Source organism: Neofelis nebulosa, chromosome 17 (genome assembly GCF_028018385.1).
Source record: "Neofelis nebulosa isolate mNeoNeb1 chromosome 17, mNeoNeb1.pri, whole genome shotgun sequence".
In the NCBI taxonomy this organism is placed as follows: Eukaryota; Metazoa; Chordata; class Mammalia; order Carnivora; family Felidae; genus Neofelis; species Neofelis nebulosa.
Window position 1 is genome coordinate 35,567,551 of NC_080798.1, and position 18,087 is coordinate 35,585,637.

The window sequence follows — 18,087 nt, forward strand, 5'->3', positions numbered from 1 at the left end:
CATATCAGCAAGGTTACTGTGCACCTGTGAGGGCTGAGTGAGAAGGGGCTGGCTCCGTTGAAGAGCTAGCGGAGAGCATTGCTTCATGGAGTATACTGCCCACTGGAGAGAGGAAGCTGCAAGTTCTGGCCGAGCTCTGGCATTCCCCTGGTTTCCCTTGGGCAAGCCCTTTCCTTTCCCTTGGCTTTCTGCCTCTTCAGCATGTTAGGGTGGGCCTCCAAGAAAAATGCCCCACATTTAGATTCATTTCAACAGTATGGGACAGAAAACCCCAAGATACTAATAGATTAAACAAGATAAAAGTGTACTTCCCTTCTTTATAAACAGAGTCTGAAGATAGGCCATCCCGAATCATGGCTTCATGATTCTCAGGTACCTAGACTCCTTAGTATCCTGCCCCAGGGCCCAAAATGGCTGTTCAGGGGCACCTGGGTGGCTCAGGAGGTTAAGCATCTGACTTTGGCTCGGGTCATGACCTCGTGGTTCTCGAGTTCAAACCCTGCATCAGGCTCTATGCTGACAGCTCGGAGCCTAGAGTCTGCTTCACATTCAGTGTCTCCCTCTCCCTCTGCCCCTCCCCCGCTCACACTCTGTCTCTCTCTCCCTCTCTCTCTCTCAAAAATAAATAAATAAATAAATAAATAAATAAATAAATAAATAAACAAAATGGCTGTTCAGGCCCCCACCTGCACATCTATATTCCAGCCGGCAGGAAGGAAGATGGATTAAAGAATAGCATGTCTCCTCCCTTTAAAGTCACATGCTTCCATTTACATCTTACTGGAAGAATGTTGTCACATGGTCATTAATAAGTTTTATTGCCATTATCCACCTGCCTGTCTAAAACGTAGGGATCTAGGGGTGCCTTGGTGGCTCAGTCAGTTGAGAATCAGACTCTTGATTTTAGCTCAGGTCTTCCCCTCATGATCAAGAGATCAAGCCCTGTGTCAGACTCTGTGCCGAGAGGGGGGTCTGCTTGAGATTCTCTCTCCCTCTCCTTCCACCCTCCCCACTCTGTCTCTTTCAAAAATAAATTAATTAATTAAAATAAAATAAAATGTAGGGATCCAGGGGTGCCTGGCTGGCTCAGTTGGTAGAGCATATGGCTCTTGATCTCAGGATCATGAGTTCAAGCCCCACTTTGGGCGTAGAGCTTACTTTATTTTTTTTTTATTTATTTTTTTTTTAATTTTTTTTTCAACGTTTTTTATTTATTTTTGGGACAGAGAGAGACAGAACATGAACGGGGGAGGGGCAGAGAGAGAGGGAGACACAGAATCAGAAACAGGCTCCAGGCTCCGAGCCATCAGCCCAGAGCCTGACGTGGGGCTCGAACTCACGGACCGCGAGATCGTGACCTGGCTGAAGTCGGACGCTTAACCGACTGCGCCACCCAGGCGCCCCCGTAGAGCTTACTTTAAATAGATGGGTAGATAGATAGAGACTTAAAAATGTAGGGATCTATTATTAAGGAAGAAGGAGAGAACAGATATTGGGGGACGATTAACAGTCCTTGCTACAGTGGCACTTTTACTGGTTCCTTACAGTAGCTGCCCACATGGAATGTTATTGGGGTTCTAGTTGTGTCTCTCCTTGGTCTGTGTTTAATTCTTGGGGCCATGTTGTGCAAAGAAACAGAGCTCCCACATTGGTGCTCAGCCTCCATAGAAGGAAATTTTATGAAAGAGCTGTGTTATGGCAACTCTGAGACACACATCTTTTTTGTACTCTCTCATGTCTAAAGAGGCTGTGTTGGGGAAACGGGCTCAGCGGTGCTGTCCTCGCTGTCTCGTGCACCTCAGAATCTGTGGTGGGGAGGGAAATCCTGGAGACAGCAGCAGAGCCCCAGTGGGAAATGCCACACCACCAGCATTCCTGATGTCAGAAGATAAGCACGCAGGCAACCACAATTTCAAGACAGTGACTCAGGGACATCGACCCTGGATGCGGAGAAGTTTTAGGAAGACTTTAAACCATTTATTTCACGTGTAGTTTCCTTTTTAATTTACAAGAGTGATAGATGCTCTTAAAAATCTGGGTCTAAAAGAGTGAAGTACAGGGGTGCCTCGGTGGCTCAGTCAGTTGAGTGTCTGACTTCAGCTCAGGTCAGGATCTCTCTGTTCATGAGTTCGAGCCCCACATCGGGCTCTGTGCTTACAGCCTGGAGCCTGCTTTGGATTCTGTGTCTCCCTCTCTCGCTGCCCCTCCCCCCACCCTCGTGCTCTCTTTCTCTCTCTCTCTCAAAAATAAAGATTAAACATTTTTTTCATAATAAAATAAAAGGGTAAAGTACAAAAAACTAGCTAAAGTAAGTACAAAAGTTCTGAAGAGAAAGAACTCATTATGTGAGTAGCAGTTCTGAAATTACTTTGTATGTATATACCAGTAATGAGCAAATAAGTGAAACTATTATGGATAGTGAGAGCCAGGTTTCTTATTATGGCAGAAAAAATAACAAAGAAAGGGGGAGAAGTAGAAAAAAACTGTTGTGTTGGGGTGCGTGGCTGGCTTTGTCGGTAGAGCATGTGAATGTTAATCTCAGGGACATGACTTCAAGCCCCACGTTGGGTGTGGATCCTACTTAAAAAAAAAATTAATTAATGAAAAATTTATTTTAAAAATAGAATTAAAGGTGTCAGTATATATTTCATTTCATCTATTTATTTATTTTTTAAGTTAATTTGTTTTGAGAGAGAGTGCAAGTGGGGAGGGGCAGACAGAGACGGAGACAGAGAATCCCAAGCAGGCTCTGCATTGTCGGAAGAGAGCCCGACGCGCATGAACTCACGAACTGTGAGATCATGATCTGAGCCGAAACCAAGAGTTGAACTCTTAACCGACTGAGCCACCCAGGTGCCCCTTAATTTCAGATTTATACACACACACAGATGGCTAGATGTACAAGAGTGTGTTAGCATACTTACCTACATATCCTAACTCTGCTTGTTAAGACAGCCTAGAACAATGGAACCCCAGTGGCAATGAGCACACTAGTGCCCAAATCTTGGTTTCCTTTTTTTTTTTTTTTAAGTTTTTATTTTTAAGCAATTTCTACACCCAGTGTGGGGTTTGAACTCACAACCCCGTGGTCAAAGAGTCACGTGGTCCACCGACTGAACCAGCCAGGTGTCTCCAAATCTTGGTTTCTAAATAGCATTCTGCAATATGAAGAAACTGGGCTCTCTGGAGGAATGGTTGATTCCAGGATTCAGGCAGAGAAAATATGAGATGAGTTTAGAACATCATAAGGAACCAGAAAACTTGAAACTACTCAAAACGTAATGGGTGTGTGGTAAAAGAACTCAACTCAGAGGACCCAGCTTGGAGGAACCCCCAATGACCAAATCTGACCCGGTGTAAACAATGAAATGATGATCGGATTATAACCCATAGACTAGAATAACTATGCATAAGTCCAGAGTGATGTAAATAAGTAATTGGATAAATAAGTAATTGGAGGAGAAAGGACAGCTCTTTCTTACAGAAGAACTCCAATTAATAAATGTCGAAGGGATGGTGGAAATAGAAAAGTGTCATTAAGAAAACACAATAACGACTGTAGGCAGAAGTCGTCAATGGTTGCTACGGTTAGTGGGGAACATATGACGAGAAACAGGAAGTTGCATAATCTCAAAATATCTTCCCACAAGATACTTCTTAATTATAAAGAGAAAAAATAATAAGTTTACACTGGAGAAACCTGCAGACACCACCTTAGTCAAGTGGTCAAGGTCAGTGTCCCTAGCAATAAGACAGACTGACTGCCCCTACTTCCTGATAGGGTGTGGTGAGAAGGGCACGTGGCATCTCTTCTATTCCTGCCAAAAATGCATAACCTCCGTCTAATCATAAAGAAGAAAACAGACAAACCAGGGCACATGTGTGGCTCAGTCGGTTAAGTGTCTGTTTTCAGCTCAGGTCACCAACTTGTGGTTTGTGAGTTCGAGCCCCACATCAGGCTCTCTGCTGTCAGCACTCAGCTCACCTCGAGTCCTCTGCCCGCCTCTCTTCCTGTCCCTCTCCCACACGTGCTCTCTCTCAAAAATAAATGAACATTAAAAAAGAAAGAAAACAACAGACAAACCCAAACTGAGGGGCATTCTACAGATTTAACTGATCAGTAGGTTGAGCCGACTCGACTTCAGCCCAGGTCCTGATCCCAGGGTCATTCGGGGTTGTGAGATCAAGCCCCGCATCCATGCACACAGCCTGCTTAAGATTCTCTCTACATCTGCCCCTCTCCCCCCCACCTCGTGTGCTCTCTCTCCGTCTCTCTAAAAAAATAAAAAGTAAATAAAATAGTGTTTTCAAACACAATTAGGTACCTTGTGGTGCTCCAGGTGTAGATGTTCCATTCTCCTGACATTCATTTGGGTTGTTTCCACTTATTTTACTCTTCCAAACAGTGCCTCTTTGCACACACTGCCTCATGGTGTATCCTGCTATCGGGATAGAGACCTCAAGACAATTGCAGAATTGACAGGCCTTTGCATTTTTACAAACTACCGAGTTGCCTTCCAAATAAAGCGGAACCTCTGCAGTCCAGCCAACGGTAGGTGACACTCTACCGCTTCCCCACAACCTCACCGACACTGAATGCCATCAATCTTTTGGTACTTTGAAGTCTAAGAGAAGAATCATTCACTCATTCATCTCATTCAACAAAAAAATACTAAGTGCCAGCAGAAAATACTAATGATCCGTTTCGTTATGATGTAGGGATGCAATGGGGAAGGGCGTTCTGGGTGGAGGGAGCAGCATGTACAAAAGCACTTGCTTCCTGTGGGTAGAATGGGCTCACGGGGTCAGCTGGGGCCATTAGCTGTAAGGGTCAGGATCCCCACATGGCTGCCTTAAGCACGGTGGAATGTGCTGAAAGGGTGAGTGAGTGAATGTGTGTGTGTGTGTTGTCAGGCTGGTGGTGGTTGTGGGGAGATGGGAATTCATAGGCCTAAATCAGGAAAATCAGGAGAACTGGTCTAGTTCAGGTTGAGCATGAATCAAGGGGCCATAACTAGAGAGAGGAAGTGGAGGCTGGACCAGAAAAAAAATCGTATCCCCCGTAGCCTCCTGTTGGGTATCTAGTGTGGGAGGCAGAATACACATGGAGTGTGGGGTTTTTTTTAAGCAATTTTTTTTATTTTGTTTTATTTTATTTTTTGAGAGAGCACACAAGTGGGGGAGAGGGACAGAGAGAGAGAGGGAAAGAGAGAATCCCAAGCAGGCTCCACACCAAGCACAGAGCCTGACACAGGGGATCCATCCCACAGCAGTGAGATCATGACCTGAGCCGAAATCACTTAATCGCAGGCGCCCCTGGAGTGTGGATTTTAGAGCACGGCTCTGGGTTCCCTTCTGGGATTTGCCATGGGGGGAGGGGAGGGCTGCACCATCACTCCCGCCTTGCACCTTCATTTTTTTTTCTCATCTGTGAAATGGGGATGCCGAGGGAAGGTCCAGTCCCCATCCCGGCTCCACCCCCAGTGCTGTCCCAGCCTTTTGAGGTCAGGACAGGGACAGGGAGAGGGATAGAAGGGGCGAGCTAATGTTAAGGCTCCAAACCCCTACTTAGTGCATTTGGAAATTGAGTTCCTCATTTCTGGGGTCCCAGTTTCTGGGGATTCTTTTCAAACCATGGTGCTGGCCATGCGGGGGTGGAAAGGTGTTTGGGTGCACAGGCTTGGACATGAGTCACATGCCCTCCCGCCTTGTCTTTCTTTATCTGTGGCACAGACCCCTCTGCCGGGTGGAGCGGGCCAGTACCAGTTTGACCCTGCTCCTGTTGCAGCCTATTTCATTTGCTTGTGGCCTTTCCCCTAATAACAGGACCTTACAACCAGGACTTTTAGGGGCACAGCATCCACATGGCACCTTGGACCATGACCTTGACCATGATCTGCCAGAGGCCCTCTTACTCTTGAGGTGATAAACCATTGCACAGTCCTGCCTCTTTTCTCTTGGGGTTCAGTTTCTCCCTGCCCCACAAGGTCTGGATCACATGTATGGTTTCTCCTGCATAAACTAACTTCACTCTGTTTATGTCTTGCCTTTCTTCCACTTTGGTTCCTGTGTTGCTCAGTGAGACAGGGATGGGTGTTTTGGTGTGGGGAAGGGCTCTTCACTATGCAGCACTCTCCCTGCCCAGCACCTTTCTCACCTCTGGGCCCTGGGCACTAAATACTAGTAGGAGTCCCCTACCCAGTTGCTAAGACAACAAAAATCCCCGCAGTAGATTTCCAGACATCCCTACCACTGTCTGAGCAGTGCTTCCATTCAGCGATTGCTCTGTTAAGATATGTAACTACTACTGAGCAATTTAATTGGTGTATTTATTGAATAGTTTCAGGAATGACCATAGTAATCACTTATTTTTTTTTTTTTTAATTTTTTTTTCAACGTTTTTTATTTATTTTTGGGACAGAGAGAGACAGAGCATGAACGGGGGAGGGGCAGAGAGAGAGGGAGACACAGAATCGGAAACAGGCTCCAGGCTCCGAGCCATCAGCCCAGAGCCTGACGCAGGGCTCGAACTCACGGACCGCGAGATTGTGACCTGGCTGAAGTCGGACGCTTAACCGACTGCGCCACCCAGGCGCCCCAAGTAATCACTTATATATTTTTTTAAGTTTATTTATTTATTTTGAGAGGGGTAGGGGCAGAGAGAGAGAGAGAAAGAGAGAATCCCCAGCAGGTCCTGTGCTGTCAGCTCAGAGCCCGACGCAGGGCTTGATCCCACAACCTCAAGATCACGACATGAGCAGAAATCAGGAGTCAGACACTTAACTGACTGAGCCACCCGGGTGCCTCTGTATTTTTAACACTAACACATCTGAGGGTTTACATGGCCCAGACCTCAGCATAGAATCATATTTAAAGAAGCACAAACCAGGGATGCCTGGGTGGCTCAGTCAGTTAAGTGTCTGACGTTGGCTCAGGTCATGATCTTGCAGTCCATGAGTTCGAGCCCTGTGTTGGACTCGGTGCTGACAGCTCAGACCCTGGAGCCTGCTTCAGATTCTGTGTCTCCCTCTCTCTCTGCCCCTCACCCACTCGTGTTCTGTCTCTCAAAAATATATAAATAAACATTAAAAAAAGATTTCCTCTTTCTAGGAAGGGAGGAAGGGAGGGAGGGAGGAGCACAAACCAGGAACCAAAAGTAATTTAAAAGAAATGCAGGTCCTCGTCAAGAATCACCCACATCCACGCACCCACATCCACGCACATCCCTGCCGCTGCTCCCAGCTCCCGTTTGCCCTGTGATGTGACTCTGTCACCTGGTCAGAGAGGCCATGTGTCCATTCCCCCTACTGCAAACATCCGTGTAACCTTCCTGCCAGCACGTGTGAATCCAGCAAAAGACAGCAGGAAAAGAACCCAGAGTTGCCTTATGCACAAGGAGGAAGTTAAGCAAGACCCTGATCAATCACCTTTGCTATAATTCTTTTTGTCCCATCCAGATGGGTACCAAAATCTTCCATTTAAAAGGCATTTTTGTATCCATTGTCTCTGATGCACCTCTGAGGTGGGCAAAGGAAGCTCATGCCCCCAGTTTGCAGAGAAGCATCCTTTTAGTGGTTTTGCCCAAAATAAAGTGAGTGACAGGGAAGAAATACCGGCCATGGTTCCAGTGACTCCAGGCCTCAGCACCGAGAATTTGGAGAGTTAGAATAATCCCAGGCTTATATGGATCTAACATGCTAGAATCAGGGATCAAAAGGGAGAAAAAAGGGCAGGGTGAAAAGAGCCATCATTGTTGCTTCCCAGACCCCTGGGGTCGCCCACCCAACTCTGCCCTGTGCCACCTATCTCCTTGCAGATCTGACCGCGGCTTCTTTGTGGGAGGTCGATAGGAATCTCTCTTCTCCCTGCCCAGCTTTTCTTTTCTTTTTAAAGTTTATTTATTAATTTTTTGAGAGAGCCAGTGTGCAAGTGGGGGAGGGGCAGAGAGAGAGGGAGAAAGAGAGAATCCCAAGCAGGCTCCACACTGCCAGCCAGCACAGAACCTAATGTGGGGCTCAAACCCACAGACCGTGAGATTGTGACCTGAGCCAAAATCAGGAGTCAGACACTTAACTGACTTGAGCCACCCAGGTGCCCCCCGCCAGCCACCCAACTTTTCTGATATATAATTGATATTAACTTTACCTACGTTTAAGGTATACACTGTGTTGATTTGATAAGGAATTTCATTTTCCTTTAACTTATCATCTAGCTGCCTTTTTTTTTTTTTTTAACCATAACTTTCTTATGAAAAAGCTTCTAAGCCAGCACCCTGTGGGAATGTCTCTGTTCTGAAGCCCCACATCACCACCTGCTGGGCCCTGGGCTGCCTGTTTTCCATGGGCTGAGACACTCCCAGCTCTCTGAATTATAAGGTTTCTCTCCATCCTCCTTCCCCACCACCCCCTCGATCACAGGCCATCTGTCCCTGCACTGCCCACTCTCAGCCCTTTTCATAGCACCATCCTTGGGGAGGATGGTCTCCACAGTGGTTTCATAACAGGCTTGGGTGAGGGTGGGGACGCCCCAGTGCTGCCAAGGCGTTTAATCGAGTTGGTTATTCAGGGAGACTAGCAGCTAAAAAAGTCCTAATGGGGGAAGAGTTTTCTAAGGTGGGGGCCCTTCTTTCAGCTCCCCACCCAGATGGATGGATGAATGCACACATCAGAAAGGATGGAAGAGAAAGGGGGAGGGGAGAGGATGCCTTTCTAAAAATACAGCCCATCTGCATTGTGTTAGCTGGTTTCCCCGGAAACCACTGGGAACAGAGAGCTCCAGCATGGCTCAGAGGTGCAGGGACCTGGGGGCCTGAGTAGGCAGGGACCTCCCTGCTGGGCTTCTTCCCTGGGGGGTGAGGGTGGGGGCCCTGCCCCTCTCCATTAGCTTCCCATGAGGCCTGGGTGGCCGTCAGCTCCCAGCCCAACCTCAGCACATCTAAACCCCAAACTAGACTCAGGTGGGGATCCCCATGCTATCACAAGGCATCTTGATAACACTCTGGAGGACTGATGCTTCCTGCTTCTAACAGGAGGGAAGGAAGCCCAGGGAAGGTCTGCAGCTGCCGCCTGGTCTCATGACAGTCTGCCACGGGAATAGGTCCCATCTGAGGCCCTCTGCCCTTGGGCCCCACACAACCACAGAGCAGACTCCATAGTCACTGGGCCTTCCATCTGGGAAAGGATGGGGTGGGATGTGTCTTCTGACCAACCAGCTAGTGGGATTGTCAGCCTTCAGGATGGAAAGGAAAGTCTGAGGGCTTCACCCTTAAGGTGACCAAAATAGAGGGGCACCTGGATGGCTTAGTCGGTTGAGTTTCTGACTTCGGCTGAGGTCATGAGCTCACGGTTCGGAGTTCGTGAGTTCAAGCCCCACATGAGGCTCTGCACTGACAGCGTGGGGCCTGCTTCATATTCTCTGTCTCCCTCTCTTTCTCTGCCCCTCCCGTGCTCTCTTTCTCTCTCTCTCTCTCTCAAAAATAAACATTTAGAACAATTTTACGAGTGACCTAAAGAGAATTGGTGGTGGGGGGGGGGGGGGTGTGAATGAATGGGAGGACTGAATGAGCACTGGACTAAAGCAGGGACTCAAAGACCCCCTTTCCAGGCCTGGCCCTATCTGGGCATGCCATGGAGCCTCTCTTAGCCTTGGTTTCTTCATCTCCCTTCCCTTGAGGGTAAAATCAAACCGCACAAGAAGTCCTTTGTAAGCCATGAAATGCTTGGGAGAATAAGGCACTGCTGATCATCTGCATATAGCCTTTTAAAAGTGTTGGCTTTTCTAGATTTCAGATGGTAAACTCTAGTTTTTCAGTCCTCCACCTAGGAATAATGCCTGTAAGCTTTATATGTACATCCTTTCCGGCTTCTCTGTCTAACTATTCCTATTTTATAATCTCAAGGATACTGCATGTTTTCTACCTTCTTTTTTCCATTTATTATGACACAAGCATTTCCCCATGTTATTACATAATCGTTTACAAGTGATTGACCTGCAGTCTGTGGAATGCCCTATTCATGGACATTTAGCTTTTTCTGGTTTATTATTATTATTATAAAAGGCACTGTGGTGAGCATTCTTACAGATAAATCATTAGGTGCCCTCTCTGGTTTCCTTAGGAAATTTCTTCCAGGGAGAGGACTGCGGAGTCCAAGAATATGAACCTTTTAAATTACTTTAATTCATTCTGCAAAAATGTCCTCCAGAAAGATGTAACAATTTATGCACCCACAAGCCGTGCAAGAGAAATGCCAGTTCTGGCGGGGGGGGGGGGGGGCGGGGGGAGTATCTTGCTTTAACTTGAATGTCTTTGACTTCTAGTGAGCTTTAATATTTTCTCGTGTATTTATTGGTCAATCTTAATTCTTTTCTGGATTTCCAGTTCACGTCCTCAGCTAGTTTTTCTGTTACTGCATTCTAATCTATGACATCATGAAATCCAAGTAGGAATGGCTGTGCCAAGCTGGACAGATTGTCTCCGACGCCCCCACCACCACCACCTCCAAATATACACACAGGCGTGCATGTATACACACATGTGCAAATGTAACCCTTCCCTGAGGTTTAGAACCCCAGGGTCTCCCAGGAACACTCAGCTGTTAGGGCCTGGGACCTATCATGTGGCTGTGGGTTGAGTGGCCATCCCTCCCTGCTGCTGGCACATGAAGACTGGTGCCCCCTCTTTCACTGCACACTGCCTGCCACACTGGGGGGCCAGGCTTTTCTTCCCAGGCCCCCAGGACAGCCCTGGGTTCTGTTCCTCCCCGTCCCTTCTGGGACCCCGCTGTCCACTTCCAACCACAGGGGGCTTCTGTCTGCATCTGCCCCTGCATGTGGCCTCCCCACACCCATCCCCCTGCATCTCAATAAATGCAGAATTTTCCTTGAAATTGTTTTAGGAATCATCCTGTGGTGCCTTTTCTCTTTTCTTTCTTTCTAAACATGCTTTAATTTTTAAGAGCAAATAATATAATGACGTCTTCTGAGCCAAACAGGCGGCTCTTTGCAGATGAAGCCTTGCTACCCCATGAAGCACTGCGAGATGCAGGGAGGATGGGGCAGTCCGTGCGGAGCCCTGTGCCTACCTGGCCTGGGCTTGTGCTGCCCCCCTCCGCAAGGGGGGAGATTAAGCATCAGGGCCCAACCCTCATCCTCGTCCGCCCTTTCTCCCTCCCTCCCTCCCTAGGGCTCCTGCTCCACGACGTGACCATGGCCGGGCTGCAGGAGCTGCGATTCCCCGAGGAGAAGCCACTTCTCCGGGGCCAGGACACCGCTGAGCTGGTGAGTCGCCCCTTCGCGGTCCTGGGGCGGAGGGCGCCACCTCGTGGCCAAGAAGGAAAACTCGTGCCTTCCCTCCAGTCTTGCTGATGGCAAGGAGCCCTCCGACCGCCCACGGGGAGCCGCGGGCCTGGCGGCTTTGGCTGTCTTTGGGCCTGGGAGGCTGTTTGGGAGAGTTATTCCCATTTCAGTGATGAGAAAACTGAGGCACAGGAAGTTAAGTCACTTGGCCAAGGTCGCATAGCTATTGGGGAATGAGGCCATACTCAACCCTCAGTTCTGAGAGGCCCTGGAGCCCCAGGAGGTACCCACTGGGGAGTGCCAGGGCCTTTCCTCACCTGCGGCCTTCTGTGTCTTTCCTCACAAGCCTCCGAGGGACAAGGGCAGATATTACCAACAGAGCCGTCGGGAGCAGTAGGACTGAGGCTGTCGAGGTGTTTGTGTCCAGAGGGCTCCCACTGGGGCACCAGACATTAGATTTCAGAGTTGTTTCTACCCCATGTCCTGGTGACACCTAGCACAGCCTCCCTCCCCCTCCCTGCAAGGAACAGCTGAGGGTCCACTGCTTGTAGAATCCTGGCATGTCAGGACCCCAGATCTCTGCTGGTTGTACTTCCCACTCCTCCTCTTACAGGTGGGGAAGCCAAGAGCTCAGTCCCGGAAACCCCACCACTCCGGTCTCCACCCTGCCCTTTCACAGCCTCCAGCCGGGAGGGGAGCCCAAGCGCCACTGGGGGCCTCCTGTTGGGACAGAGTGGCTGGCTGGGGCTCCGGGGCCCAACCACATGAGGCTCAGGTCCTGCCCGTTATCTTCAAGACAGAACCTTGAGTTAACTGACAAAACCTGAGTATGTGGGGGCAGCCCCCAGGAATGGTCAGGGGGTGTCCTAGCTGTCCTGCCTCCCTCTTCCAGGCCCCCTCATCTCCTGTCTGGCGGCCTCTCCCCAGTGCTCTCCTTACCCTACAACCTTCTAAAGCACATCATGTCACTTTCTGCTTGAAGCTGGTCAGTGGCTGCCACCTGCTCGGAGCTACTGCCACCATCCTTCCCAGGCCCAGGATGAGGCGTGCACCCGCCCCCCAGGCTCCCCGCTTCCTCCCTCTTCTGCTGCCGCCAGGCCCACCACTCTTCCTTGTACTAGCCAATCATGTTCCCAGCTGCTTCCTCCGCCTGAGGTACCTAGCCCCGAACTTCCCCTCATTTTATTCAGGCTCTGATCAAATGCCCCCTCCTCCAAGGGGCTTTGTCTGACACGGGGTCTGATATTGACGCCCAGATCCTGTCTGTTTGATTTCTGGTCTCCCTGGTGCCTAACCGAGCCTTGCACAGTGTAGGCTCTCAGCGAAGAGGGTTGGGTCATCACAGACTGAGATGCTTCTCAGAAGGAAGTTTCCCCAAACTTCTTGAAAAAGCCTCTCCTCCTCACAATCCCTTTCAACTCATGCGAGCAGAGACCAGCCTGCTTGTGAGGCTTGGTGGGCGGATGGTGCCCTTGGGGACCCCTGGACCCCATCACAAGGGCTGAGGTGTGGGATCAGAGAGCGGCCGCACGGAGGTCTGCCTGCTGGTACCAGGTGTAGGTCTGTGGTCGGCACGTAGAACTGAGGGCACGACAGCCTCACGCCTCCGTGCCTGTCCTTCCACCCTCACCTCAGCACCCCAAGACATGCCCCCACACTCCTCCCCTGCCAGCCCGGCCCAGCCTTCGCTGGCCCTCCCGCCCTGACTCGGCAAGCATGGCTCCTTTGACCAGCAGCCTGGCTCTGCTTTCTGTCTGTCTGCTGCATCTGGTGTCCCTCACTTCATCCCACCTGGACCTGGACCAGAGTTTGCCACTGTGACGTGCTCGCCCTGCACAAGGGTCTGCATCTCAGCCCTGTGTGGAGGCCTCAAGTCCCCAGCTCAGTTTCTCTCTCCCTCTCTCTCTCTCTCTCTCTCTTTCTCTCTCTCTCTCTCTCTTTCTCTCTCTCGGGTTGGCACAAGCCCCATGCCGTGGACCTGGTCACGTCTGCTTTTACCAAAGGCACGTTAAAAGCCCCAAACACCTGTGTGCTCCCAGCGTGGCCATTGTGGATTCTAGTGGCCTCACTCTTTGCCTTCCAGAGCTATTCTGGCTCTGGCTTTCTCTTCTGCTGATTCGCCTTTTGTAGCTGCGGTGTGGGAAGGGGTCTGTCCCCTCACATTTTTCTTTTTCTCAAGATATATTTGAGAGACAGAGTACAAGCAGGGGAGGGGCAGAGAGAGAAGGAGACACAGAATCTGGAAGCAGGCTCCAGGCTCCGAGCTGTCAGCACAGAGCCCGACGTGGGGCTCAAACCCACGAACTGTGAGATCATGACCTGAGCCGAAGTCGGACGCTTAACCAACTGAGCCACCCAGGTGCTCTTCTGTCCCCTCACTTTTTAAACCTGCAACCTGCTAGGTGCAAGTTCTTGAGTCCAGGGAGGAGTGAATGTTTCCACATCTCTACCCGCCATCTCTCACTGTTTCAGGTTTGCTCACCTCTGAAGACTCGGCCGCCAGGTGTCCAGGGCTCTGTGGGAGAACTGTTGCCCCTTCTCCCCGTGCCTGCATCCCCATCCTCCCCACAGGTGCTCCTGGGCCTCCTCCCACCTGCCTTCCTCCCACTGTTCCTGCACCTCCAGGACCTCCCAGGGTCTCTGGATTGCCTTGTATTATTCCTGCTGTTGCTTGGTTTGGGGTCCTGCCCCTCCAGAGGCTTTCCCATCTCCTGGGGACCCCCAGTACCCTGAGAGCACACAGCACACCCTGCCATTATCTGCCTCATCCCTTGTGCTGATCTTGTTTTTAACAAAACTGTTCCCTTCTCTGAGATAACTGTGCCCTTAGGATTCCCAGGTATAAAAGTCTCTCACATCTCTTTCCCACTGGGGGGTGATCTTCCAGTGAGAGGATTCATCAGTAACCAGCCTCGTCCCCTTCCTGAGACCACCATCCTCTCCGGGAGGCTCTGGGAGTGGCCTGACCAACCTCCATGCTCTCCACCCCTCCCCCAGGCAGAACCCTCCCGGCCCTGGAGGAGCCAGAAGGTGAAGCCAGAGGACAGCCATTGTGTCTGATACAGTTCGAGCTGCAGGAGACCTGGCTCTCCTCCTGGGGTGTGAGGCCCTCTAGTGCCATCTTATTCTCTCCACCACCCCCACCGCCCCAACTGCCACACAGCAGGTGGCTCAACTTTTCCTTATTTTGAGGGTAAAACACCCGAATTGCTGGTTTTCATTCTTTTTACTCCTGTGATTTAGGGTCATTTTCTTTCTTGTACTTAGTTGCCCACCCCTTAGTTGCTGTCCTCTGATAACATCCCCGTCCTCATCTGATTGTCTCATTTATCCGTGTATTTATTCAGTAGAGCCATAGGGAGCATGTGCAGCATACAAAGTCAAGTGCAGAAGTATAAAGGACAGAGTGACAGCTAACACCGTGCTTCTCTTGAATCCTCGCAGACACAGGCTCAGAAGCAAGGTGGCCTGCCCTGTTTGTCATAGCTGAGCAGAGGGGAGGAGAGGTTTCTAGACAGACACAGTCGAAAGCAAGGCAGAGACCCAGGATCTCTGGTTTTCCTGGAAATGTGCTGGTCCTCCCCTCGTCCTCATGAGGTTTCCTTCCCTAGACCAGAACCCACAGAAGACGAGTGTCTGAGGGCTGGTAGGTGGCATTGGGGAGAACCTGGCCACACAGACATATAGGGTTCTAGCCCTCTTGCACTCTGCCTCTCTGTGCCTTGCCAACAATGGGTGCTTCTGAGCTCAGTTCCCCTCGTTTGCAAAGTCAGACTCGTTCTTCCAAATCTGTTTGGATTTGGGAAGCCCATTCCATTACAGGCTTTCTGGTAGGAGCAGAGTCAGACACAGTCCTGCCTTCATGGCACTTACAGCCCAGTGCAAGGGACAGGCACCGGAGACTCATACCGTTTGGGGTAAATGAGCCTGAAAACAGGAGACCTCTGTGCTTTGAGAGCACAGAGCAGGCACGTCTGGAAAGGTGGGAGGAAGCACAGGCCCAGACAGAGCCTCTGTGCAGCTTAGTAAAGCCCATGAGTTCCTCCCTCACTGCATGGGCCCCAACTTCCCCATCCCTAAAATGGGTGTGCTGCCATGTCCCAATGACCTTGAAAACCATCTGTGGGGGGAAGCAGGACAAAGTGACAAATGGTAAAGATTTGGCTTCATCAGAGATCCCACCATTTAATAGCTGTGTGATTCAGCCTCTCTAAGCCTCACTCTTCCTACCTGTAAGATGGGAATCTTCACATTTTATTATTTTTTTTTACGTTTATTTATTTTTGAGACAGAGAGAGACAGAGCATGAACGGGGGAGGGTCAGAGAGAGAGGGAGACACAGAATCTGAAACAGGCTCCAGGCTCCGAGCTGTCAGCACAGAGCCCAATGTGGGGCTCGAACTCACGGACCGTGAGATCATGACCTGAGCCGAAGTCGGACGCCCAACCGACTGAGACACCCAGGCGCCCCAAGGGAATCTTCACATTTTAAATGAATAGGTAGAATTCATAGGATGAGTCACTGCTTGTAGGCTCGTCCATCAGGCACTTACTGGCCTGATGCCTGGGAGGCCCTGCATCACTTTTGTTAACAGTAAGATGGACTGGGGAACAGCTAGTGAGTCTGCTCAAGGCTGAGCCCCTGTGGTCCCCCTGGGCCAGCCAGGACCTAACATGCCACCTCTCTGTTTGCCTCCCCTTAGGAGAACTCCGACACCTTCCTCTTGGCGGTGGACACAGACTGGAAGGTAGGTCTCAGCTCAAACTGCCAAGGTAGGGGCCTGACAGCTGGTTGGCACCTTACCTTGCCCAGCCCGGCCCCAGAGGAGGGTCACAGCCCTTCTGTGCGGGCACCTTGCAGCCTCCAGGACCACCCGCCGGCTCACAGCAGGTTTATCTGCCCTCTGCCCAGTGGAGACGTGCCGCTCTTTCCCTGAACGGGACTGAAGCAGGCGTGAGGCCTGGGGAGAGTGAGGATAGAGATGGGATGCTGTCATCTGAATCAGCACTTTCCTCCAGTGAGGAAACTCTCCAGTGAGGTTGGTGCTCTGAAATAGCTCCTGTTTCCATGGAAGCTGTTGCCGGGACAACCGTGTCCTCTTTAGTTTGATGCCAGATTCCCCGTGAAAATTGAAATTGTTCTTTGTTTTTATTCCTCTGCGCGATGAGTTCGCTCACTTAGCCAGCCGTTTCTCTCTGAGTCCCATCATGGCCATTTATTTCCGGGTCTTGGAAAACATCCGATGGAAGACACAATGGGGAATCTCAGTGGGTTCCAGGGCCCTGCTGGCCATCAAAACCTGCTGAACAAAATCAGATCCTTCTAGGCCCTTCCTCCTGGCTAGATGGAACTAGCCCCCAGGCCACCGCCCTGGCCCTGCCTGACTTCAATTTGGTTTGGTCTCAGAGCCCCAGGATAGCCCCAGCCTCCTGGTCTGGATGCAGGGTGACAGAAGAAGTAGGGTGGCCTGCAAGCTGCGCCCCCTCATGCACAGTGCTGCGGCAAGGATCCAGATCCCAGACCTGTGCATCAGGCCCTGTGTCCCTTCAAGGACACCAGAGGAGGCTTCAGAACAATGCATGTGCTCTGATCCCTGGGGAGCATCAGTTCAAACACAAAGGGCTCTGGAGCTGAGGGCAGGATGGGGTCTGGGGAACAAACAGGAGCCCGTGAGGAGAGAAAGGAGGGACATGGCCAGGAGATGGCCCAGGCCCAGCTGGAGATCAGTACAGGCACCTCAAGGGGGACTTCTCGTCCTCCTTGCTCAAATGAAGGCAAGAATGTGTGGACGGACAGCCCTCAGCCCCTGCCTGACGCCAAGTGGGACCTGCCAGACCAGGTGCTGACTACCAGCCCCCAAAACACACCCTGGAGGTTTTGAAAGGAGAGAAGGGAGTCCTGGGGTCCTTTGCAGCTCAGTCCTTGTGTACCAGGCCCAGCCCAGGGCTACTGCTGGCAGTGCCTGGGACCCTCTGCCTGGTAAAGGGCAGCATGTGCTAAAAGGCACCTTGCCGTCTCCAGTTGCACCACATGGAGGCTGCCTTTTTTTTTTTTTTTTTTTTAGACGAGCAGCTGAGAGGACGGATGACCGTTATCTGGGCCAAGGCCTGGCAGGGATTTTATCCCCTTTGATTCCTTGCCTCAATGGACCCAGCCGGTGGGGGAGGCAAGACAAACAAGAGCCAGACAGACCTGGGTCCAGGGCCTGGCCCTGCCACTTATGAGCCGTGTGACCTCCAACACACGTCACTGCCTCATTTGTACAGTGAGGACAGAGCTCGGACCTCCCCACGTGTTTGTAGGGAATGATGCCCAAGGCCCAACACTCAGATGCTGAGAGAACTGTGGCTATGGCCACCACAGCATGGAGTCAGAGGCAGACTACCCGAGTGTGGTTCCTGGTTCTGTGTGACGTTGGGCAGGTTACAGAAATTCTCTGTGCTTCATTTTCCTCATCTATAAAGTGGGTGTTAAGAGGATAAAATAAGGTAGCACCTGTAAGGCATTTGACAGAGACTGGCAAGTGGGAGATAGGCTAGTAAGCATTCGCTACTCAAAAATGTGACCTCAGGCCCGGAGTGCTAAGGTGCTGGTAACCTCCATGTTTACTAGCTGTTTGGGACACTTGACTTCTCTGTGCTTTAGTTTTCTCATCATTTTCCACAGGTGTGTGAGGACTGTGTGTTATCCTTGCAGCCACTCATGCAGACAGCACAGCTATTCTCCCATTTACAGACGTGGAGGCTCAGAGAGGTTGACTGACTTCCCCAGGGTCACACAGCAGAGAAGTG

The 18,087-nt window shown here is 50.7% G+C and overlaps 1 protein-coding gene across 5 annotated transcripts in view; it reads left to right on the forward strand.

Moving 5' to 3' along the window:
• The window catches only part of NDRG4 (NDRG family member 4), an 81,440-nt gene that overhangs the window by 47,174 nt on the left and 16,179 nt on the right, over positions 1–18,087 (forward strand). For 4 of the 5 annotated variants that reach the window (XM_058706528.1, XM_058706531.1, XM_058706525.1 and 1 more), the window contains exons 2-3: positions 11,183–11,277; positions 15,999–16,043. In XM_058706528.1, coding sequence (XP_058562511.1) covers positions 11,206–11,277; positions 15,999–16,043 — 117 coding nt within the window. In that variant the 5' untranslated portion in view covers positions 11,183–11,205. Of the gene's footprint in view, positions 1–5,826; positions 5,923–11,182; positions 11,278–15,998; positions 16,044–18,087 lie in introns of those variants that run through there. The other variant, XM_058706527.1, reaches the window with a different exon arrangement.